The 25,902-nt window shown below is 36.8% G+C and overlaps 1 protein-coding gene across 1 annotated transcript in view; it reads right to left on the minus strand.

Moving 5' to 3' along the window:
• Positions 1-25,902, minus strand: part of CDYL (chromodomain Y like) — a 104,564-nt gene that overhangs the window by 52,713 nt on the left and 25,949 nt on the right. The window contains exon 2 of the mRNA XM_085220268.1: positions 4,034-4,700. Coding sequence (XP_085076394.1) covers positions 4,034-4,700 — 667 coding nt within the window. The remainder of the gene's footprint in view (positions 1-4,033; positions 4,701-25,902) is intronic.

Genomic DNA, 25,902 nt, shown 5'->3' on the forward strand with positions numbered 1-25,902 from the left:
GAATAAGAACGTTAGTGACCATAGAGAAACCCAGAAAAGAAGTACAGCAAGAACACTAGAATTTGCCAAGCAATGGAATTCAACTAATTTCTACTCAAGTTTTGCAGGAGGTTAAAAACCAATCCAGTGTTTTAATTCTTTCTAAAACTGCAAAACAACTCTTTAGCCTTGTGTGGCTCACGGATTCCCTTTACAGTTTCACTTCTTTGTATCCTATTGAAGAGAAATTCCTAGAATAGCTATAAGCATACTATGTCTAAAAAATTTGCAGTGAAATTTCAAAGTTATTCAATTTTGATTAAGGAAGCATGCTTTCAAAAAATCTCAAATGTATCCAAACCTAATGTCAGATACGAGGCCGTTTTTTTGTCTTGCCGATTTTTGAGTAATACAGATTGATTGTAGCTACCACTAAGATCTCTTATACAACATCACAGATTTTGGTGATGTATTTTTCTGTTCCATCCATCCATTTAAACATCACTTCTATTGACTCTAAAAACAGGATCCTTAGAAAAATTGGAACCACAGAAATGTTAATTCAGTGACCAAGTCCCACTATGTCCATACGCCACCCTTCTTACGCTAGTATATAGAATATTACTCCATCGACTTTGTTTTCAAGGCCAAGCCTTTAAAATATAAGTATTCAATACAATGATGTGGTTTCTTAAAATATATGGTTTGGACAGCTGCTAGATTTTGGTATGCTGAAACCACCAACTACCAGAGCAAATAAAACTATTATTTTATTCTCCCAGCACATCTGCATATTTCTCTAACTATTTGCTGGTTGTTTTTTCTGAGACCCTTCTTAGGAACAAGAACTGTGTCATGGCAGTTTGTCATCTGAAAGCATCACTTGATGCTACAATAATACCAATATTTCATTGTAATTCCAGTCATTAAACTGGGATTCTCCTATGCATACAAGGTTTTTTTTTTTTTTTTTTTTGTTTGTTTGTTTGTTTTTTCTGAAATAAAAAAAATAAAAAGAGGCTGGGGAAAAAACACACAAAGACAAAATTTTGAAGAGTTTCACCATCCTGAACCAGGACTAAAAAAAAAATAAAAATGATTACCACAATCAAAAAGCATTTATAGCAAAAATCTCAAAATTTGGAACACTTTTTTCATATTAAAATTTTTAATGTTTTTTTCTCCAATTTTACTTTAAAAAGTCAACACCTAAATCAGCTGTGATAATCAAAACTGTCAAAAATTGATTTGAAACATAATTTGTATATTTCTAGAATGTTTCAAAATTACACTTTCCAATTAATGATTTCTGTTTTGATTAACTGGGATTTTTCCCACAAAAACGTTTTGAGGAAAATTTCCTGAATCAGCTCAAGTACAAAGTTATTTCCCAAAATATGCTTTTGTCTTCCTGACAGCACCCTCTATGTGGAAGTAGGAACTCTTAAAATTAACAGAAGGTGTATGTGGAGGAGGTGGGAAGTTTGGAAAGAGTGCTCCAAAATGCCAGACCTATCATTTGCATTATTAATATGTCAGATCTGGTGAGTATGAAGAGCTAGCAATGAGGGTCCAAATTTGAGGAAGTTTCTGCAAAGTTAACAATTCTGACATGATGCCTGAAGTGTTAACAGTGCTGAAAATGAGATGAGGTGTCCAGTCAGGACAGGAGGAATGTCCTGAGTAAGGAACAGAACAGAATTCTGAACAGCAGGAGACCGGTGCAGGGGAGGAAGAGGAGTGTCTATTTATTACATTTCAATGAATAGCAGAGTGATATTAAAAATAAAACCAGCAAAGAGCAGGGTGCAGCCTTAATGAAGAGAAGGAGAATGTGTCAGCTTGGTAAACTCCAAGGCCAGGCTAACTCTTGGCTTCCCTCTGAACAGAGGTCTGATCTGCTGATGCAGAATAGCTGAGTTGTACCACAGGCTTCTACAAGAAAGAGTTCTGCCACAGAAATTTTAAGAAGCTAGGGAAAGAGACAGATGTCGGATACAACTGAGTATTATTCCTTCATAACATTATTTCCAATCCCTATAATCAAAGATTTACTGATTGATTTGGACAGTACCCCCAAAAAGTTGTAGAGGAGTCTAACTATCTATAGAACCATAACAAATTAGGATATTTGCTTCTATTTCCAAGCAAGCTGCACAGCTCAGGTTGGTGGCAGTGTTGTGAGAAAAGGAAAGCCTTGGTTAATAGCTCTTCAGGAGCCGAAAGAAGCAGAAATGTTCTGTGTATCTTTGGGCAACCATGCATCGTGACTATCTCCTTGGTTCCTCCTGTTTTGGTCCACACCTTAAGATCTTGTGAAAATGTAAGTGTGAGAAAAATCTTGTGTTCTTGTTATTGCAAGCACAGCTTTTGGCATTAGATGAAAGAGGTGGTGACAAGGGAACTGCAACACCTCAGTAAAACAGGTTAATACACCTCCAGTAATCTTTTATATGCCACTATCACTCCTGCACAGGACTTCCCAATTCCATTTCATCCCCTTTAACAAGCCCTTGCTACACTAGCATTAGCAGAGTGAAAGGTTGGTGGGAATGATTTAATTATTTGGAGGCTATTAACCTACCTAAGAAGGTCCTCTTTTATTCCTGTTTTGTTGTGTGAGGTTTTTCTTTGTGTTTTTGATTTGTTGGTTTGTTTTTGTGAATGCCTCAAGGCAAAAACCAGGATGCTGAAGGCAGTCCTAATCAACCACTTCACTAGGAACACCACTGTACTCCAAAGCACATATTATTTATCATGAAACCGTCACATCTGTGAACACTCATCTACCTCACCTGCTGAGGAAACTTGCACACTAGCATCTCTTGCCTTTTCCCCCTCCAGCTTTGTTTACATCCTCAGAGATGCACATTCCCTCTTTAGCCCATGCAAAGGAAGGAATATTCGTGGCATCAATGTGTGCATTGCCATGGTTACCTAGTTCCTCTGCAGCAAAAGGGGTTGGTCAATGACCTGACACCACAGCTCCAGGAGAGCATTCCTCCCTTGTCGGCCACTACAGAAGTGTTTTGTTTTGTTTTTCATAAAAATCTGAATGCAAGCAACCGTAGGACACATAGCCCAACCTCTCACAAAGTATTCAATATATTTTTGTGCCTATATAATTTATCTCTAAGCATGGTTTTTGTCAGTCCTTGACTTCAAGAAATTTTTCCAGCAAGTCATCATCAAAAGTATACCTGCAGATTTTACCCTCTGAATTTTATCTGAGGAGACCATTACACTTGAAAACTTAGCTTCAGAAGCAAGCTAACAACAAGAAGTTGGGTCTGTCATGAGAAAACAAAAGTTTGGGCCATCAGAATGATTAATATTAAACCAGACTCTCATCAGGGTGAGGGGAATTAATAGCTTACTCCCAGCCAAAGAAACAGTTTGGGTTTCTTTGGTGTTAAAAATGTAGTTTATTTCACTCCCACTGTAAATCTACTGAGATATTGCCAAGCCAGGCATTAAATCTAAATAAACTCTCAATATGAAATGAGGTATAAACAACAAAATATTGATAAAATATAATGAAGATAGAATTCAATCCAGGCAGAAAGTGCATGTATCTCCACAACTGGCTCAAATTTTCAGTGAAAAAAACATTATCAACTTCAGTTTTTAAGAAACATCACTCTACCAGTTATTTCACTATAAAACATAAATAAACCTTTATAAGAAATCCCTCCTCATATTGTTCATCTGTTCACATAATGTATGTTTCTAATATTCGTAACAAATTTGAGTCTTTGAAATTATTTCAAGAAGCAATGGTGCTATCCCTGGAAATGGTACACTGAATACATGAACCAAGCATGTCAAAGCAAACACACATGTATCTCACGGTGGTTCTGAAAACACAAATACCAGTGAATCTCTGTGAGGAGAGCAAAGGCTGGTAAAGTTTGAAATGGCTTTGTAGTCATAAAGCTGTGAAGTCCTCCAGACTTAATGTGTCTGAGACAAAAGTGGGTAATTTGCATCTGATTCACAAAATGGATCAGCCAAATGAAAAATCTACATAAGAATGACTGATTTGTACACTTACCTTTTCCATTTATTGTTAATGCTGATGCAATTGTGGCTGTTACTGGCACTGGCAATTGTGGCACTAATGGATGTATCCTTGGTCGGCTCCCCATCCTGGCACGCTCTGCACCAGGTCCTAATAAAGCTCCCACGGGTTTTTCTGCTGCTACTTCAGGTGCTACAGAGTCTTCTTGATCCTGCTCTGTGTGGTCCATTTTATCAGGGCTTTCATTTTGGAAGCCATCAACTGCTGTCCGGCTCTTAATTGGACTTTTGGGCACTAGGATTTTAATACCTGATTTTGCAAGGTCCATATTTTTCCTTCCAGAAAGAGATGGTGAATTGTTTTTCCGGAACTTCTGCGTGGCAGTATAGAGTTGATTATTTTTTGACTCGTGGTCTTTACTCATAACTAAAGATTTAGTGGAAGTCTTTGAAAAAGAACTATTAGTAGACCTAGAAATCTGTTTTCTGGCGTTATTTGGAGAGGTCCTATTTGTCCTAGTTAATGTGCTTTCTTTTTGCTTTTCATTGTGACGCCTGTTAAATTCATGTATATACTCCTCACAATTAACAAGGTGCTGTTCTGGCTCCCAGGTGTCGTCTTCACTGTCATATCCTTTCCATCGCACCAAATACTCTGTCTTTCCCTTCTTGTTTTTCCTCTTGTCAACAATTCTCTCTACCTGTTAAAAAGGAAAACTGAGCATTAGGCACAGGCAGATACACAAGTAATCGAGCTACACACATGCAAATAATTTTTTGAAGTGTACATAGATTTTAAAATGCTCTTTAGTCCTGTAATTTTCTATTGTAGCTCTATAGCAAGCAATCTTTCACTGCTGACTGGAAATGCCTCTCTTTATACTTCAGATTGTTATTTACTCCTAATAAAAGATGCTCTGGAATACCAAAGTCATTATTCAATATGAATTTTGCATGCGCAGGAATCTGAATAAGACGTATGTTGTTAACCATTGGCATTGGCTCCCGATGAGTTTCAACACCAAGATCAACGTGACTGGGATTTCACTCCGTGAATACAGAGATCACACGTAAATGTGCTGCGAAAACACAGTTTGTTTACCTTACAAAACTTATTAATGTATTATTACCTGAATGGCTTGTTTACTTAGCATAAGGCATATCTTGCTTATGGCAAGTTATCCTTTAGTTACCAGGGACAATAGAGTACAGCTCAGAAGTCAAGGCAAACATGGAATAGTTTTTAGAGGCTGTTCACTTTGTAAAAACAGAGAACTTGTTTTGGCCAGAGACTTCGGTACACATACTTGAACCAATTACCATGCCTCACTTATCTGCAAATAGAGATGGTATTTATGTCACCAGCATTAAACATGTACATGCTACAACTGCGTGTGGGAGCCACGGTGTAGAGGAATTCAGGCACTGGAGTAAGGCAGGCAGGGCAGACAGCAGCAGCTGCAGGGACAGAGGCTCATGCCTTGCACCAAATTTGCTGTCAGTCATACTACCACAACAGAGAGGGAATTCTTTCATAGAAAGAGAGATGTAAATGTAAGGCTAGACTCTGGATTTTCCCTTTTTTTTTTTTTTCAATCCAGGCTGCTTTCTGGTAAATTCTCCAGCCTACTTTGTTTCAGTTATGGAACCAACACAGCTTTCTTTCCATCTCTATCTCCCTTTTGGTTATTAAGAAAAAAAAAAAAAAAAGGAGGTGGAAGAGGTATGTGATGAGACCACCACTTATTAATTTACCTCCTAACCCTGGTGCTCAGCACCTTATGAACAAAGACCATGCATACAAGCAACAATCACAGATACCTAGGATAACTTCTGAAGACTAGCAACATGTACTGGAGTTGCATTAGAGTGAAGCATCTACGGACTAATTTCGAAAGACAGAAGCAAAATACAGACATATCTGTCATTGCTGAATCAGGTTACTCTCGACAACAGGTTCTCTTAATATTACACCTCAGCTTTGATTTTTTATGTGGCATATTATCATAATCAACTGCCTGGTTTACAACAGCGAGGTTAAATAATTGCTATTACTGTAATTCCAGAAGCAAAACAACTGTGCTTCCTAGAACTTCACACTTATCTTGCAAGTGTTGTACTATGCTGTCCTGCCAAGAGGACATTACGTAGTTCCAATTGTGTTGGTATTAAAAAGAACTAAAACAATAAAAAAAAGGCAAATACAAACTGTCAGACTGGTTGCACCTGTACCTTGTTCCTCAGTTGTATGGTATTAGCAATTCAACACATTTTATGGAACACAACATAAATTGTACCAACATTAAATATTTAAAAATTGAAACATATTAAAACCGTCTTTATTCTGATTATTGGACATTTTAATAGTCGCTGGATTTAAAAAATACCTCACTATTGAAACTATTATTTTTCCATGAAACTGTACTTAACTTCTTAACACAAATGCCGCCACAAGTAAGACATTACACAGAAATAAGCCCTCCTTTCTCTTCTGCAGACACTGAGTAAAAAGATCCTTAAGTATTAAGTCAGAAATGTTAAATCAGTAAATAAACTCATGAATCATAAACCTGATACAATACTGTAAAAAAAAAACAGTTACCGTGTTAGTCTTGCTTGTTTATTTTCTCATGACCCGTTGAAATAGATTTTTAAGATATGATTTGCAGAAAGATCTCTGCAACCAGGCAAGGTATTTTTATTTTCTATCAGAAAATCCTCGTAACAATCCAAATGGCATTGATTTCTGGGCACAAAGTTCTACTAATGCTTTGCATACTGGAAGGCCACCCATTAAGGACATGTCCTTTTAAAGCAGGAAGCCATTCTTCCCATCCAAAAAAAAACCAGACACCTTGCAGAGATAACAGATGAACCTTAAAACAGGAGATGCAAAAATCCATTGCTAACCCAATAATTTATAGAGCAAACAGGAATGCATACAGAAAGCTGTAGCACTCAGCTGTACTGCCCAAATCTGCAACAAAACCCATTTTGATATTGCTCTTTTAAGGATACAGGGTTTTTTGTTTGTTTGTTTGTTTTTGTTTTGTTTTTTGTTTTTTTTAATGATGCTGTTTAATTCTTCTTATATCTATTTTATTTACAACACAAAAAATATAGCAATTAACCTGTTATACACAATTTATCATGTGTTTTCAGAGTTTTATTGAGGGACTTTCTGAATTGCCTCCACTTAATTAAACTGCCCTCGGGCCACTAGGAAAGCTATTCAGGAATATTCATTCTACTTCAATACTTCTGCTGAGAATAACAGGTACAGAAATGTTTCTCATCCAGGTTTGGGAAGAGAAAACTGGAACATTTCTACAAAGCACACAGAGTCATTAAATAGAGTTACGCAGGGCCATAGTTGAACAGGAATGTTTGAACTCAATTTCATAGCAAAAACAGGACTATAAACTTGTACATTCCCTCTTTCGCTACAGAAAAAGTTTGATCAAGTCATACTTATCTAGTTTATTATACAGCAGTGACATGATGTGAAATATAATGCAAGACACTTCTAGTTCTTACATTAAAATATACTAATACACCCAAATATTAAAATGAACAAGAATATGACTGAGTGGGGAACTCCATCCTAAGTTCAAATTCCCACTTCCCAACACTTCAGTTACGGTTCAGTTTGATGGTACAGCTAAACAAATGAAATAAGCAACATCAAAACAGGCAGTATTTTTTTCTTCCCCCTTGCTACTGTGGAGCTGAGCTGGTGCTTTCCTGATCCTATGATGAGTGAGTTCTGAGAGCCAAAAACTGGCAGAGTGCCCCAAAGCACCAGGTAAGCACAAGACCACATCCTAGGCCAAGATCACGCCAGAAATGCTGGTGACAACTACTTCTTGCCAACTACCATTTCTACAGCCTCCAATGCCTTCTGCCACAGGGTAAGATTTATTTTTAGTTCTTAAAAGGTTCTTCAGCAGCAGATACTGGCAGCACAATCTAGTTTCCAAGCGTTGAGGAAAATCAAAAGAAAAATGAAAATGATTTAAAGAAGAAAAAATGATTGTGAGGGAAGAACAATCTGGGTGGCAAAAGTTAACATATCCCACTTTATCCACTTGAAGTACTCATCAACTACATTTGAAACTCAGGCAGCAGAAAAATCGACACAAAAATTAACGCACTGCTCTGAGGTATAATCCAACACTGCAATATCCATACTATAATCTCACACACAATGGTTATACTTGAGACTTCCCATCTGCAAAATGGTAAATTTCCATTCCCTCCACGAATGTGGTAAGAATTAGTTAATGTTTGCTTTCTCTCTCTTTGAGGAAGGAAATACTTTGGTTTGAACTGCTTTTAATAACAAAATAAACAGCATTTACACTTTAAAACAGAACAGATAAGATATGGTTGCAATCAAAAGTGCTGTCCAGCTACAGCTGTGCCAGATGAAAATGGTCATATTTACAGCCCATCTGCAACTGCTCCTCCCTGTCCCATGCTCACAGACATCAGCTCCTCCCCATCTATCCACATAACTCCTTGTGCAATTGTTACCTAACGTAGCTCTGTCAAAGTGACCTGGTTTAGATATTAAGCTAATGTAGGCATCCTGAAATAACTGGTTTGGAGAACAGCCACATATGCAGTATTTCTGACGCATCTAAGAGGACTGCAGGGGACAGCAAACACCTTTGAGCAGGATGGGTGCGGTAACCTCTTAATTTTGCTACGCTCAGAAATTGGATGTGCACCAAATGGACATAGTGACCTTTGTGGGTCCCTTCAAATTCTGGATACTCTATGATTCTATGCTCTTTTAATCCAAGATGAAAGATCTTTTGTTCAGGTCCAAATAAAGATGAAATTCAAAAGGACGTTTTCCATCCATAACATTGCAATTTGTGCACATTTTAAAACTCTGCGTAAGGCATACTGAAAATGCATGTGTAGGTATATCTTTAAAAATAATTTAATTTAATGGACTATTTGAAGAGATTGAAATAAAGGTACGCCACTTCCAGTAGAGGGAAAAGACAGAGTGAGCAAAATAAACATATAAATAGGCAAGTAAATATTCAAGTAGCATTGCTGTGTTAATCATAAATTCATTTTCCATTCCCATGGTGTTTCTCTCTGTCCTCACGTTTGTGTCAGACTAAATTAATTTAAAGGTAAACAGAATAGAATCCATTTGACTTCATCCTCTCTGTTGCCTGTGAAATATAGAAGACCTTGTTCTCTTAGCTTGAGGCTATGTTTGGTTCTGAACAACAGTGCAACTGGGAAGCAAATCCTTTTCCACTTGCCACTATTCCCACTTACTGTGCAACAGTTTTGTTCACAGACAAGTTTTCATATAAGTGACGTGGATTCTTTTTGGAGAAATATAAACTGGAAAAGGTGATTCTGATGCACAGAATATGCTTCAGCACTGAGGGAATAAGGGCCCAGGAGAAAAACAGCTCTGATCAGTTTCACATCACACATGTTGTGGCATGGATATTTGATCCTAAGAAGTGCCACTAAATCTAGTCCAAGAAAAATTGCTGCACAACAAAGTGCACTGAAATAAGGGCCACCGCAGCAGCTCTTTCACTCTACTAATTTTCACCTGTTGATCCACATTTCTCATGTAGACTTTCCCTAATTCAGTGACTGAACCTAAGCACAACAAATGCCAGTTTTGCGCAACTAAACACGCTACGTGTGAACAGTCACTCTTTGTTAACTTAGAAACTGTCCCATGTACAAATGAGACTTAAATTATCATCCATAAGCTATCAACAGCGGTTATGAATGACTACACTCTTTATTTATTAGCATCTTTTCAGTGATAAACCCAGTAATAAATTGAGTAAACTCAGTAAAGTCAGTAATCAACCATTTAAATACTTTTTATTTTAAGAGAAATGAATACTACATAAAAATGCATACAACAGCTGAAAAAGTGAAGCAACAAATTTTGCTTAAAGCAAAATGAGAAAGTAGTTTTGGGAAAATAGTTACTCAAAAAATAATTTGATGAGAAAGTCAAATTACATCTCAAGGTCTGCAAAGTGAGCACTAAAATCTTTGATGTACACATTTAATAACAAAATACATTATTCCCAATACTATAACCTGACACTAGTTCTGAGTGCTGCTTACTGCAGTTAGCACAAGATGAATTTTAGGAACAGCTTAAGACATGTATGCTTAGAATACCCAAACCATGGTACTGTATAGTTTAAGTTCACATTGATACCATTACAAACTTATCCTGAAAAACAATGTATATCTTCATGCAGCTCCAAGTTACTCCATGTGCCTTAGTCTGGGAGCAAATGCAATCCATACTCCCAAAGCTGACTGATTCAATTTGCAGCACAGTGACTGGACTAACAGCTGATGAACTGTGGCAAACTGAGCTGCTGCATCCCTGTGGCATGAGTAGCTGGAACGTCTGAACAGTGCAGCAATCTCTGGCTACAGTACCACCTGTATTACGGTTATATTGTTCTGGAAGCCAGGGCCATATAAATTAAATCTGGATCAGATGTGGGCTGACTGTTTTCTTGTCCAGCCAGCTACAGTAGATGACACAGGTCTAGTGTGACTTCCATGACAGCTCTGAGCAGATGCCTGATGCGGCCTAGGGCCTGCTAACACAGCCCAACAGTCAGCCCACCAGGGTGCCTTCTGGCACTCAGGACCAGCAGGAAGAGTTCACACCGAACCAACACTTCACAGCCTGCAGCCACTGTGCTTTCAAACCGTGCTGAGGGTCTGACAGCCTCAGACTCCCTCTGAGGAAGCAGTCTGTGCAGTTAAGTTTTGTACATACTATCAGCAGTCAGGTAAACGTCTAAAAACTGTCAGTGTTCCCTTCATACTGACAGCCCAACAAAGACTGTGTATTCTCAGCCCTATTTCTGAAACTTAGCAGTGTGAAAACAAGCATGGTGATCTTTCCTTTTTCTAAGCTTTATTTTGATGAAAGGCTGCTCATTCTTTTAGGATTCCTGGACACAAGTCATGCAAGAGCTAACTTTGTGGCTATTTGCAGCACTCAATGGATACTACGCCCTACGGGTCTTAATTAAAGTTCTAGTTCACATAAAGTTCTAGTTCTGCAGAAATTTCTAATCAAGTTGCCTATAAAAATGTACGTATCCTGGTCAAGATCATGATTTACCATTAACTTGATTACTGATAGCTATCCACAGCCTTTACATAGACAATAGACAAAATCATTACCACGTTCTCATCAAAGCAAATGGTTTGAGAACCATGGCAGTGGCACATGCCACACCCGGGCTGTGCAGGAAATTCCTCAAATGTCACATCAGGAAGTTTCATGCCTAGCAAATAACATCCAACAAACTAGTATCACTGTATATGTAACTCCTCAATGGTCCCTTGAAAAATACCATTCACAGACATGAATAGCACAGGTCTCAAACTTGGAATAAGCAGTACTATCCCAAAGAAAAAGAACAGAGAAAACTGAAATTTATATTGGCAGTACCAACACCATGAAAAAGAGAAAATTCTCTTTCACTTAAAGATGATCATGTTTTGGGATGTGATAATTTGGGAAAACATAATCATAAATTCAAGCTATCTCACAGTAAGAGGTTCAACAGCTTGACTACTACTGACTTAAAGGATAATGCCAATAGAAATACTGTCATTTTATCATGCATCTAGAAGAATAACAGAGTAGCAGATTAAAAATTCATCACAAAATATCAAGGCAGCAGATACTTGCTATCAAAGCAGGAGAAACAGAGCTTGAAAGAGTGCTCAATTACAAAGACTCTGCAAAGGCAAATGACTGACAAATATTCAAAACTTTTTACCTAAAAATAGTGTCTTAAGGAGAGAGGTCACAGCACAAATGGACTCCAAATCTTAAAGAATGCTTTGTCATGCCTAAGTAAACTTCTCCCCACAAGAGCTATAGCAAGGAAGAGCAAGAAAAAGAAAAGCACAATACAGCTGAAGAGGGAACTTGGTATGCTTTATTTGACTTACCAAATTTTTAATTCCACTTTTAAAGACCAGAATCAAATGAGGCCTTCCAGCAGTCTTCTACCTGCAGGAGGGACAGTGGGGAGCCTGCTATTGTAGATCACTTGACCAAACCTCAGTAAGAAGGCACACCAGGCCTCAGACAATCTCTCAGAAGTTACTTGGTAGCACTCTTTTATTTGTTTTATTTCCTCTTGGAGGTCCTGAGGTGCTTACGTTAAATAAAGATGACTAGAGACAGCTTTCTTTGGAATCACTGGATATGAGAAGACAGAACACTCACACACCTTACTCACATTACCAGACTTCTCTCACTCTTGCCATGTAAGATTGCAGATAAACAGGGAGTAAAAGTTTATTTCCACAAGACATAAATCAAGCATCTGGATACAAGATTACAACCACATTTTTGTTTCCAAACAGAAAAACACACTAAACAGTTCCAGGCCACATTTAAGATCAACATTCTCTCCCGGCTTTCTCTGTATTCTTTCCCTCTGTTTCAACATCTCCTAGATGGATGAGCTGTATGAGCACAGTTCCCAGTCCCTCTGCCTGTAATATGACTTCACTCAATACTTGATCTAACCCTGTCTCAAAATGATGGTGATAAAAAAATTTCCTCTAATTAGTCAGCCTCAATGCTGTACAGATGCTTATTAGTTCTTACGTTGTTTCTCTCTGGGATTTATTAGTTGATGATCTGTTTTTCCTTGGAAAGTTGGAAACAGGCATTTTTCTGTTTTAGGTGTCAGTTCTCTCTGTATCTGCCCAGCTTTTGCTATAAACCTAAATTCTTGTTTCTTATGTAATAGCATGGTGGCTTCTGTGATTCCACTCTCATTTCCACTGTCTTTTGGAACAGGGTTATGGGATACACGTAAAGCTATACAGACAACAGCTATTGCTGGCAACTCTGCTTGGCAAAGATTCTTACAGGCTACAAGGTTTTAATGGTTATTTGTAACAACAGATAAGTTTTATAATGTTCTTACAATGTATACTTCTGTTTTTTTTTTTAAATAATTAAAAAAGAAGTTCATCATCTTTGGCTCATTATTTACTTTTTACTTGGCCTCCACATGGCACATTCATAGGACAAGCTTTGCAATAATGTATTTGTTCAAATCACTTTTTTATTCCACCAATATTTATAACTTTAAGGAGTTTCCTAACCCTCATCTTTTCATCCTTTAAACATGCCGATCAGATATAAAACAGAACTTATTTTTATTAATATTTTTAAGCATACACAACTCTTTCTGGCTTTATTTATATGAAATTATATTTCTAATAATTATGATTTTTCTGAAATGTATCTTAATGCTTTTGCATAATGAATAGTTTCTAATATTAAAACACTTTTAATTCAATGTAACACACTGTGGGTCCTGAATCAAAGGGACTGAGGCCTATATGATTTTCTTCTATTGTCTTTTGATAATATGCAACTAAACTCCATAATTTGTTGATTCTATCCACTTCTCTATTCATATATGCACCAAAAAAAAAAAAAAAAAAAAAAAAAAGTGACAGCAGAAATTAAACTGATTATGCAGACATGGGTTAATTAAACTAGTTGTCCCATCTCAAAATTCCTCACATTTTGGCAATGACAACAGAAACAGAAGGAAAAGTGAGGTGCTTTAGGCTTGGATAATGGCATATAAGATACAAAGACTTTCTTCAGAAAAATCTTTATGTAAAAAGAGGAAAAATAAACTCAGTTTCCAGAAACAGGTAACAGAAGAGAAAACGTTAGCCAAACATTTACTATTTTTACTCATGTATTTGTTCCAAGATACCCCATCTTAGAATTGGTCCTAGCACGAAGGAGCCATTGTAGTCTTGATAGAAAAGTACCATATATAGGTGTTTTAAGGTGGCATGGCAAATAAAGAAGCCTATACTATTTGTTCTGGTGTTTTTACCAATGCTCTTTGTAGACTGTGGGAAGCCTGGGCCTTCTCTTAAACTAAACCAAGGCTAAAATCTTCATTTTATGGATGGTACAAATGGATGGTACCAAAATTTGTAAAGTTCAGTCTCAGATACCTAGAAATTAAGAGTTACTTTCCAGAGCATAAGTGTCCTTCTCTACTTACATTCAAGTGCCCCCCTCTTAGAGTTGTCACATAAAATGATCTGTCGTTTTCTCTGTTATTACTACAAAACTATTACAAGAGAACTGTGTTGCAAAGGAAGAAGATATTTTTCTACATTTTCCACCAGAAACGGATCCTGTGTTGGCTTCTGGTAGCTCCTCGCTCGTTCATTCTACTCACTTCTAAGATAACGCTCAATCTGTTTAAAAGAGTTGTTCTTGGGAAAAAAAGGAAAAAAAATGTTCTAGTGTCTCTTCTCTCTCACACCATCTCCTTCAGTCTCTTCTTATTCTTCAGTTGTTTCTTATTCCTTTTCCCCCTTTTGTCCCTGTCTGATACTGCTATTTGCAATGCCTTTCCTAATTCCCACATCTGGCATCTATTTTATCCTTCAGTGTGACTTTTCATATTTAAAATGGATTTAAATACGCATTCTAAGTATGAACATTTTTTAATTAAGAGTTGTTTTTAACACATAACATCTTTGCTTCTTTCCCCTTTTGCTACTTGGAAAAAAAAAAAAAAAGTTCAAACTAACACCACAAAAAAGTAAACATTTACATAAAAATTATACAGTTTAACATCAACGTTATTTACAGACTGCCTACGCTGAGAAATAGTCATCGTAGGTCAGAGGCAACAGTGGGGAGTTATCATTCTCCAGTAGTTATCGACTCATAAAACTCTTTTCTGCACAAGTGATTCCTGTCAGTCTCATTGCACAAACAAGTCCTCAAATTCAGGAAATGCTTAGACAAGACATAGCATGTTGGTTTCCCAAACTTCTAAACTTGGTAATCTCTGTCTGTATAAAATAAAAATAATTTATCTAGAAGCAAGCCATCCAATTCCAGGAATATGGCATTATCCTTTTCTCATAGCACAGTTACACTGAAATAAAGAATTGTATTTCATATTGTTTCAATTTTAATTGGAAGTATAGATGAGATTTGCTTTCTCCCTACACGTCTTGATTCCTAGCATTATCACTGCATAATTACATTGCATCCAAAGATTTTATGTTGTGAAATCTTTGCAAAAGAGTCTCCGTTTCTATAAATAACAAGATATTTTCAAAATCTTTTGAACTTGAGATTTTCTTTAAAAATAGGTATTTTCCCTCTTCTAGGTGCTAATAATGAATCTAGTCATCTGTTGGCAATATCCAGTATCACCTCACTATGAAAAGCAGCTAGTGGCTTACAGGAATACCTTTTGAAACATACCTTTAAAAAAGATTAAATATTAAAGATCTTTTACGATAGCTTTTGGTACCATTTCAAATTTTTTAGCACAGTTTTAGAGTACAATTAGTTCTACTCAGAACAAAACTTAAGTTTTATCTCTACAGATACTTGAAAATTGAACTAAACGAATTGATATTATTATCATTACAACAGCGATACAGAGAGCAGAATCAAATCTCTGAGACAAATGCAAAATTTAGATGCAATCCAAAGCACTAATGAATTTTTAAAGGAATTTCCAAGAAGCTATGACCAAACTGCTGTACTTTGTCATAAGGCTGCATGCTCCAGCCCTTGCCACTTGGGCAATAGATACACTCACATTTCAAGCATGACATTAAAGTTATATTTTTCACTTTGAGAGAAATTAGCCATACCATCAACGTGAGAAATACCTTTTTGATCTGAAACAGCACAAATCAATGAACTTAAATACTGTTTAGTAATTCCTTCAACATTTTTTATTAATGTGTTTTCTTTAAAAAAAAAAATGCATTTATAAAACTGCATATAAGCAATGTAAGCCCCATCCAACAGATGAGGTTTTAAGAAAAAGTAGCCATGTTCTCATAATTGTAATCCATGACAGCAAATACCTATGTTTCTTATTCTGAATTTGGAACAACTTAGCTTAGCTACTGTGAAGAATGTATCTGGCCCCTTCCTTTTACAGAATGTAGTAATGTTACGAATTAAATTTGCAAATGAATCTGCTGGAAATAAATAAATAAATATATATATAAAAAACTTTTATTTTTCAGCTGATCTAGTTTATTGTGGGATCATATGCCCAGACGATGGCAGGGAGAAAGGGCAGGAAATAAAAAGTTAGCATAGAAACAGCAATGGAGACTTTTTCTGAAATAAGAGGTGTGGAGAAAATTGTTGCAGTTTGGAAGCAGCACTGTTTATAAAGGGTTGTCACAAGAGCAAAGGAAATTTAACTCAGGGTCCCACATCTCCATTATTTCAGGCTCAAGAAGTTACCTGAAAGAATGTATTATTTTTGGAGACTAGTTTAGAGACTGAATGCTGAATTTATATACATGAAAAAAATTACAAATTGTATAAGTTTAAAGATAATTATATGTGTACTCAAGAACTCTTAAAGAAAATTAATTACATTTTCCAGAACACTGGGAAGCATATGAATTAAACCTTTTGATTCCTTGCTTGTATATGTTTGTCTTTTACTCCTAGTTTATGAATAGTCTTAAATTACAAGAGGACATTATCATGTTTTTGAAAAGTCCATCTCCTTCAAATGCTTTTTTACATGCAGTCTTTAGCCTTAGGACATGAATCTTTTCACAGTAATCAAGTACAGTTTGATGCCTGAACACTGGGTCTTAGCCTCTTCTTCCATGTATTCCTAACCTGACTGCTTGTTTGAAGAAGTTTTGCTTTCTCACAACTAAGACAGAGGATAAGTGAAAATGAAACCACTCCAATCTATAAAAGAAAATTTTAAACTCCAGACTTTTGCAGATACTTGTATCAGTACTCTCCATTAACACAAAAAGGTTATATCAAAGTTTTTATTTTTGTTCTGTATGCATACCATCATTTTAAGTTGTCATCTCACATTTAGAAATAATTATCCAAAGGCCAGACTGGAATATTTATTCAAGTCCTCCGTTAAAAAAAAAACCAAAACACCAACAAACTATGCATGACTGCTTCAAAACTAGAAAAGCGTTTAACCTTTAAGTCAAGTGTTAAAAAAAAAAAAGTGATATTCAGATGCCAATTTCTGAATGAATTGATTCTTCTTGACACTTACAGAACTCCGTGACATCTCACCAGAGTGAGAAGAAAGGGAAGCAAAACAGACTAAAGGATAAATTCACTGATGAACATGAAATTTGATTTCAGTGCCCATTACACATAAACAGCAATTATTGTTTTCAAAAGGAAATCTGTGGAAAAATGGTCTATTTCTTCTAAAGGATTTTGTATGCACCTATGTGATGCACCCTAGAGATGCTCAGCTAACTGTACCTTAACCTACTGCAGGAGATATGTATATGTATTTACTAGCTATCACTCACTTTCTGACAGGATATGAAAAAGATACGCTTTTGCAAACCAACTACAGTTAGTGCACACATTTATTTTGCACCCACCCCTCTTTCTTTTTAACTTAACATGATGGGAGTGAGAAGAAATGTAAGATTTCTTCTGCCATTAACCTTAATATGACTGTTTTAATCTACCTCCTTGCATCCTAAAACACTGCTGCATAAGTTGTGCAGGTTGACTCTTACACCATCACAGCTTTCCAAGTGCCAGTATCCTGTCTAGATCAAGGTATCCAGTTTGCAGTCTACATCACCATTCCTCCCCTGAAAGAAAAATAAAATAAAATAAAATAAAATAAAATAAAATAAAATAAAATAAAATAAAATAAATCAGATTCACTAGGGTTTCCTTTTCCCTTGTAGGTTTTTTTTCCCTAGGCAGAATATGTTTACAATGGAGTGTTTACTATTGTTTTTTTAGATGAGATCATCAAGTTGGATAAGAGGTAGGACTTTGATAATATGATGACTAGCCCTTCCACATCATCAAGTACACTTATTAACATTTGTTAATAAGCTAACAATTGTGAACAAAGTATAATATGAAGGAGGATAATATATATATATTTATGTTAGAAAGGAAGGAAATATCGAACTCAAAATACTGTCACAAACTAGAGAAGTCATTCCAACAAACTGCAGTAAGTTGTCACTTAAAAAATAATAAATTAAAAAATATTAAAACTTGTAACTAAATTAAGATAAAATTAGGAGAAACAATATGGGAATTACTGATTATGGAAGTCTGATTTCTAGTATTATTTGTCATTTAAAAGACACATTAATTGAAAATACTTCTATCTGTTTCTGCATATTGGTGGAGAGGATTTACTTTGCACTATGCAACTATGCAATATAATCACAGCAATTTAATTTGAATGAAGGAGATTGCAGCCAATTCCAGAGAGTGAAAATGAGAATAATTGAAATTAATGAAAATTTCTTTAAGACTTTTCTGAACTAACTGCTGAAATGAAGGTTCTGTTGGCTGCATTCAAAGTCTCATAAATTTTGTGCATATGGGACAGAAAAGCTCATAGGTAAGCGTGGTGTTATATGGATGGAGGTGGACAGGTAAGACAAACAACCTAGCAGCCCACCTTTCTAGAAAGAGATGGTACTGCAAGGGACTTCTTTTTTGGACCCCTCATATTTTGCTAGGATTTCTGTGTAGAGTCACTCTTTGTGTAAAACTGAATCCTGAAGCAAGCTTTAGATCTCACAGTCTCTGATAGATAGATCCCTATGAGTACAGATGGCCTGTTTGCTTTTGTCTAATATTTTTTCTCCAACCACGTTAGCCAACACAGTCAGAGTCGATGGCACTCCTGCTCTCCACATAAAAATCTAAAGAACATCTTTATATACTTCCCAGTATCATCAGATCTCTCTTGTTTAATCAATTCATCACAAATAAGAAAACTTTGATTCTGAGGTCCAGACTTTTGTCCAAAGTGGAAAACCACAAAATGCAATAAATATTTTGAAGTTTACTTGAATGCCTCAAGCATGGCACAGTATAAACCCAAATACTGTACACATCACATGTGCAGTTCTCTGTATCTCTTTTTTCTTTAAGATCAGATGATCAGAAATGACAAGATGGTCAGAAATTTATGACGGTTTCCAAGGAAGGAACAATTAAACAGAGTGACTCTTCAGTCTGGGAAAGAGATGAATGAGATTAAGAGGCGCATGAAATGATGAATAAGAACATGAAAAGGAAATGTTTCCTGTATTTCCAATAAGATGGGGAGCAGGGAGGAAGGCAGGGAGCATGTTGTGGGAAAAAAAAAAAAAAAAAAAAAGTTACAGAACATTGCAACGTTGCATTGTAGATTGCAAATCTATGAACAATAGATCCATTACATATTACTGATCACCGAACACAAATTCTACTTGAGGAAACTGTTAAGTTACTGCTTACTATTAGAAGAAGGGTATGTGAAAGGAAGAATCACTCTGTGCAGTCTTATTATTCTTTACCCATTCACCACTGGCATTTCAAGATGTGACACTACCTAAGTGGTTCTTTCCCTTAGAGCTCCTCTTGCATCAAATGCCACTCAGTACTTCTCAGAAGTAGAAAGACAAGACGATAAACTAGCTTAATGAAAAAGCCAAGGTAACCAGCAAATCAAGTGCCTGAACTGTGCTAGTACCCTTTATGTTCTGTGTAATCCAGACCAGTGATAGTTTAGAGTCAGAATTACAGAGGCAGATTTGAAAGTATAACCAACAATAGTAACTAATTATTAAATTTAAATGTGGTCAGGAATTTTTCAAATAAAATACTTTCTTAACAGTAGTGTTGTTTTCATAAAATCCATTTAACTTCCACTGGAAATTTCAATTCACACTGAAAGTTTTATTTTCCCCAATAAACAAAATCAAAAACAAACAAACAAAAGAAAATCAGGTACTTTTTCATTCTTTTGTCTGATTGCAATTGGAATATCCTAATGTTACTTAAAGCAACTCAATGCACTTTGCTTTAATGTAACTCAAAACCTATTTAACAAGAGTTGAACAGCCTCCTCTCTGAACCCCTAAATTCCCCACTCACTTTAGAAGATACCAAGTCAGAAGATTATGGGATTCCTTGCATAAGGGATACGAAGCAGGCATCCTGCCTACCTATTCCACATGGGAATCCCAAGAGATGTAGTTCTCAATGCATTCTGGGAGAAATAATGTCATCAATAAGATCTTGCTTGGTTCACTTGTGTAAATAATACATTGAAGCTCTTAAAATGCAACTCTGAAGATGATATGCCACAGTGGCAAAATGTAAGCTGATGCGTCAAAAGTCAGGTCACCACTCCCAACAAGGAAAATAAAAACTTAAACCACAAAAAAACCAAACCAAAACAAAAAAAATCCACCCCACCATTGTCAAAAAGTTTGACTTCCAGAAAAAAAGTCCCACCATCTTCTGCTATCCTCTTCCCTGCCCCAAGCTCAAACAAATTCCATCTATGTGAATTTCCATGCCCTACAGCAAGCTGACATTCAGGCAATCACATAGCTAGGATGCCAGCGCCAGAAACACATGATAATGGAAGACCTTGTCTTCAAAATTAAAACAACAGAAGATATTTCTACAAACATGTTTTAAATCCCAGAATAACGGATATGGTTGTGTCTAAGAAATACAGAACACTCTTCTTTCAGCATGGGCACCACTTTAAGTGGTCCCTGCTCTTTAGACATGTATAAAATTTTCTCTTGCACAGAATTTGGCATTTTTTGGTACTATTCAATGAACCAGCTTGGGAAACAGATCCAGCTTAGTAAATAGAAAAAAAAACAAAAACACTTCCAACTTAAACTTGTTTCAGCCACCATTTTGTGGCATTAGCACAGAAGCTTCACCACACATAGGGACAGGATGGAGCAGCCAAGCATGCACTTTTCCCACTTTCTGTGGCAGCAGTGCTAACCTATGCCAACATGACATTAATTTCAGCAGTGGTGTGGTGAAATAGAAAGTCTACTGATGAGGCATGATGTTGCAGGTAAACAAAATTCCTCATGAGGCAGCGCTGATGTCAGTGGTGGCAGCCACAGGACCAGAGGCATGGAGCTACATGGTGGAAGGGCCAGGTTTGGGGTTAGAAAATGTTCCTCTGCAGAGAGCCCTGGAACAGGCTTCCTTCTGCAGTGGGCACAACTCCGAGCTGCCGGAGTTCAAGCAGCAATGGTCTCAAGACATAGGGTTTGAATTTTGGGTGGTCCTGTGTGGAAACAGGAGTAGGACGCAATGGTTCTTATGGGTCCCTTCCAACTCAAGTGTATTCTATGATCACTGAAACAAGCAGATATAGTTTCACTATTACCCTTTTCCAGCCCTTTGTATTAGTTACAAGAATTTTGCAGCTCTTGAAGAATCGGTTTAATTACTTTATTCGACGGAAAGCCAGCCATTCTGTGAAATAACAGAGTTATTTTTCCTTTTATTCTTTCTTTCAGCTGACAGCAGGCATCAGAAGGGCTTTTTTTAATTACTTCGATAACAAAAACAAACCAGAGAAGTCCTCCTCAGATAGAATAGCTGCATCCAGCACAGAAAACTCGCAGTTGGGTTTTATGGCCTTTGCTAGCATCAGATACAGTTTCCATTTAAACATGGCTCTTCCCTGCAATTGCAAGCTCTCTCATCTTGATACGATTTGACAAACTCAACGACTATAAGCAGAAACGGCACCACTCCGTGATAATCAATCACAACCATTCTTGTGCCGTTACCAAAATGTCTGAAGACTTCTTGTAGCGGGTCATAGAACACTTTGTTCCACTGTCACAATGTATTTTTTCTTGAAGCCTGTTTTTAATCTTCCCTCTTCTCTTTTCTCCCCTTCCTCTCCACAATCAATTGCCGTCCAATAGCTGAGCCTATTAAAGATAAGCTGAACTCTAAAGTATTGCAATACTCCTACACATTCAGCAAAGCCTTAGGAAAGGTCATTTAATAACGTCGCCCACTCGTTTTCTGGATTTCTTACAAGGGAAATTTCAAAACAACCACTCAGGTACTTCTGCCACGGTCCCTTGCTACAGTGCTGAGGTTCATCTGATCTCAGAGAGGATTTGGGGACGTTTTATCCCCCATCCCACCGCTCGGTTGAAAACTCACCTTTTTTCTGAGTTGCCTCACCAAGAGATCCAGCAGCAACCACCCAAGACAGGAAACTGCAGCTTGAGATGGCTCGAAAGGGAAACCACAAAAAGCTACCTACACTCAGCTCAGCCTGAAAGCTGAAACAGAATTGCACCTTGAACCCCCACCTCCTTTTGTTTGGATACACTGGTCCAGCCCTGGGCAATTGAGAACCTTTTCAAACCACGAATCTCCTGACTCGTGACTCATTCTGCACTTCTCCGGGTACTTAACTCCACCCTCGTGTTTTTAATGGCCTGAAAGAGTTTGGTGTTGGCTTTTTTTTGTTGTTTTATCTTGTAAGCGTTAGCGATCAGAAGAGACTAACCATTACATAAGGATAATAAGAGAGAAACCAAACCACACCGAATAAAAAGACGAATTTAAAAGAGAAAATAAAGCTATGTTTCAGATGTTACAAACTCACTAAAACAAAGTTCACCTACCTCAACTTACTTTTCAACTAAGCTCTCTTTTTAATCTCTCTACCAACAAAATGGAAATGAATCAGATCAGTTTAGTGAGAGCTGCTCGCTTCAGTTTAGTTCTCTGGTCTTTTTGCTCATTGTCCTCCGCATCTGCAGCTTCCAAATATTACAGTTTCAGTTCTCTTTCTCCCCTTCATTATAACCAGGGTATAAAACCTTTATTATTCAGCTTGTTCTGTTCTTCCTTCCCTGTTGTACAACATAGGTGGGGTAACATCGGTGAATAAATGTGAAGGTGCGGGAGCAGCAAAACAGACTCAATGGGGGGGGGGGGGGGGGAAGCAAAAAAAAAAACAAACCAGCAAACACCACTAAAACCACTACAGATCTGAATCCTGACTTAAATAAAGGTTTTCTGCTTGCCTTGACTTTTACATTTTCACAGTATCTGCATCTGACATTATATCAAAAGGCTCATTTTCATTGATAGGTACTGCTAAGCTGGAATAATAAATGCCATCTCTAACTAAACCCGGCAGGTGTTACCAGACTGGACAACGATGCATTATTCACATTTATTACTGTAATGATAAAGATGTGAAAGTACTTAATTGACTTGCTATACAGTCAGGCGGTGCATCATTCTCAACTCTAAAAGATTTAAGGAAAATGTGCTAAATCCTAAATTATAGGAAGTTACTTACTGCTGGCATGATTTTTTCTTTTTTTAATCAATGAAAATTCAGCTACAATGTACAAAATTTACCTTTCCATTTTAGTCTATTATTTAAATAAGATGAGGTTATACACCTGAATACTTAATTGATTTTTATTTATTTAACATGACTTTGTTAGAAATTGTTTCGAGAAAATCATCAGTAGCAGGGAGCTAAGCATTTGGTTTGATTTGTTTTTTACTATATACATCAAGATTCTGGAATTGAAATATCTCAGTTCCCATCATACATATTATTTTATTTAGACAGGAATAGGTGACATTGATTTCTGAAGACCCAAATGTTTTCTAAGCTTTCCATAAGTTAATTAATTGATAACAGTGAATAAGCTGAAATAACGAAGTGTCTCTCCGCTTCTATAATAGCATTTGCTACCATTTTACTTCTAGGAAGGAATTGTTTATGAAAAGCTGAAATTTACTCAAGCTCAGGCTGTGACTGATTCAGTGAGATAATCCTCCAGCAGCAAAATACGCAGCATTTTATATTTTTCTATAATTTTCTGTAGCCTAGTAGGTTATAGCAAATCCAGTCTTAAAAAGATGCATCATATCTTAAGTACATTTTCCAATAAATTAATAATTATTTAGAAATATACCTATCCGTGTCATCACACACTCAGAATTTTACATGTATCTATACCTTATTTGCTTACCTAGTTTCTACATTTAGCTACCATCATTCCCATGTTCAATAGTGAAGAGAGATTCTTTTTAATTCCTCAGATTTAGCTCTCTTACATCTACTTTCTCAAGTATTACTGTGTCTGTTATATGTTACAGAAGAACAAGATGTTACAGTAGTAAACACTGGCTAAATTAAACTCAAACCAAATTCTAAACTGAAAACAAAAAACCACCATTTCAGCCATTTTTTAGACTAGTAGTGAGGATTTGCTAATGTGCAACAGCTGGGGACAGCTATTTAAATGTAGCAAATGAACAGCTTAATTAAGGAAGTATGTCAAAAAACATGAAGAATCCCAAGTACAGTATGTGAGGATTCATTCAGATAACCTTTTTCAGGCCTGGGAATCAGTATGTTCTCTTGAATGTACTCTGATGAAGTGTGTTCAACACATGTACATCTCCATAAGTGGTTCTGTCTTAAAAATCACATACATACATATTTCAAGCATAAAAAATAAAGCATTACTTGAATTTAAATTCTTAAATTTAAAAAAATAAATCAGTCTGAGGGACTGTTTGGTTGAATATACATTTTCCACACAAGCAGCCGTTGCAGGATTGGCTTTGACTTCTTTCAGAAAACAAGTGCATATCCCACCACTTAGCAAGGCACCAGTATTTACTTTATTTTGAATGGTTTCCAAAACACTCTCCTTAGTGGTAGATCCAGGTACAATGGAAATAACAGCAGTATATGTTTTTGTATTCAGTGTGAAATTAGTGTGAGAGCAAAGGGTCAAAGGTAAATCCATTCATGTTTAACCAGCAAGCATTGCATTTAGTGGCGCGGTTCAATCACACTAACACAGCTTGCAAGATACTTGACTGCACACAACCACTAATTAATCAAAATCAGCAGAAACAGATCGTACTTTTATACCAGAGGCATTCTAAAAAAATGCTCAGCTTGGCACCTGCCAAACAACTTGAAAACTTGCTGTTAAGAGCTTAGTTACACAGTTGTTCTACAAAGTCTTAAAATACAATAAGAGAAGGAAGGAGAGGGGTAGGAAGGACAAGAGAACAGAAGGTAACAATAAAGCAGTACATTCTGAGACAGCATCATCTGAAAGACAGCTCGCCATCCCTTGCTGTGCTCTGTTCTCAAGGTGGCAGAGCTGATGATATTTTTTAATAAGGGCTCAAGGAAATAATGTTTGGGAGTTGTGATTCAAGCAGAAGGGAAGAAGGAACACTGTGAAAGGAGCCAAGTAAAAAGAAAGTGAGGATTAGGTTAGAACAAAAGATGGAAAGGTTGTACGTAGAAAATACAGTACAACAGTAGCTTCACAAAAAAAGACAAGATGTTTGTAGCACTGAATGCAATGACAAATTTCCAAGAGACTTGGAGTTGAACGTGGGAATAAAATGGCCAAATAGAAAAGCGGGAAATATGCTATGAATTAATACTATTATTCTGCAGGGCTACCATACCTCAAGCAAAGATGTTAAGACAGCTGCCTGGCTGATGCTCAGAAGCACCCTGATTTTAGAAACAATGTCCTAACTCTTGGCTAAACTCAGTCAGGGCTCAAAGGAGGGCAGGAATGTGCTTAAGCCCCAGCGAAGACCATGCACAAGAAGCTGTGCTCAGATTACAGGTTACACCCAGGCTTCACGGAGGTCAATCCAAAACTCAAGATATGGGTAACTTCAATGTATGTTTAAAAGAAATTTAAGCAATACTAAACAAATTAAATTAGAGAAAAGGCTAATCTGAGAAATAGTACTCTACTCCAACATCTTGTTTTTTTCCTCGAGTTGAACAAGAATTATTCCCACAGTGGAACAGACAACACTATCACCATATTTAAGTATTGTCTTCCAGCAAGGCATTGCTGATCTCATGAAAAAAGTTGGGTATTTTGGAATAGCTTTATGATGATACACTACACTCTTCTGAACGCCCCCCAGCCCCACCCAGCCACTCTTAAGGTCTGAACATAGTGGAAAACATTCTT

This window comes from Meleagris gallopavo, chromosome 3 (genome assembly GCF_905368555.1).
Source record: "Meleagris gallopavo chromosome 3, MGAL_WU_HG_1.1, whole genome shotgun sequence".
NCBI classification, from domain to species: domain Eukaryota; kingdom Metazoa; phylum Chordata; class Aves; order Galliformes; family Phasianidae; genus Meleagris; species Meleagris gallopavo.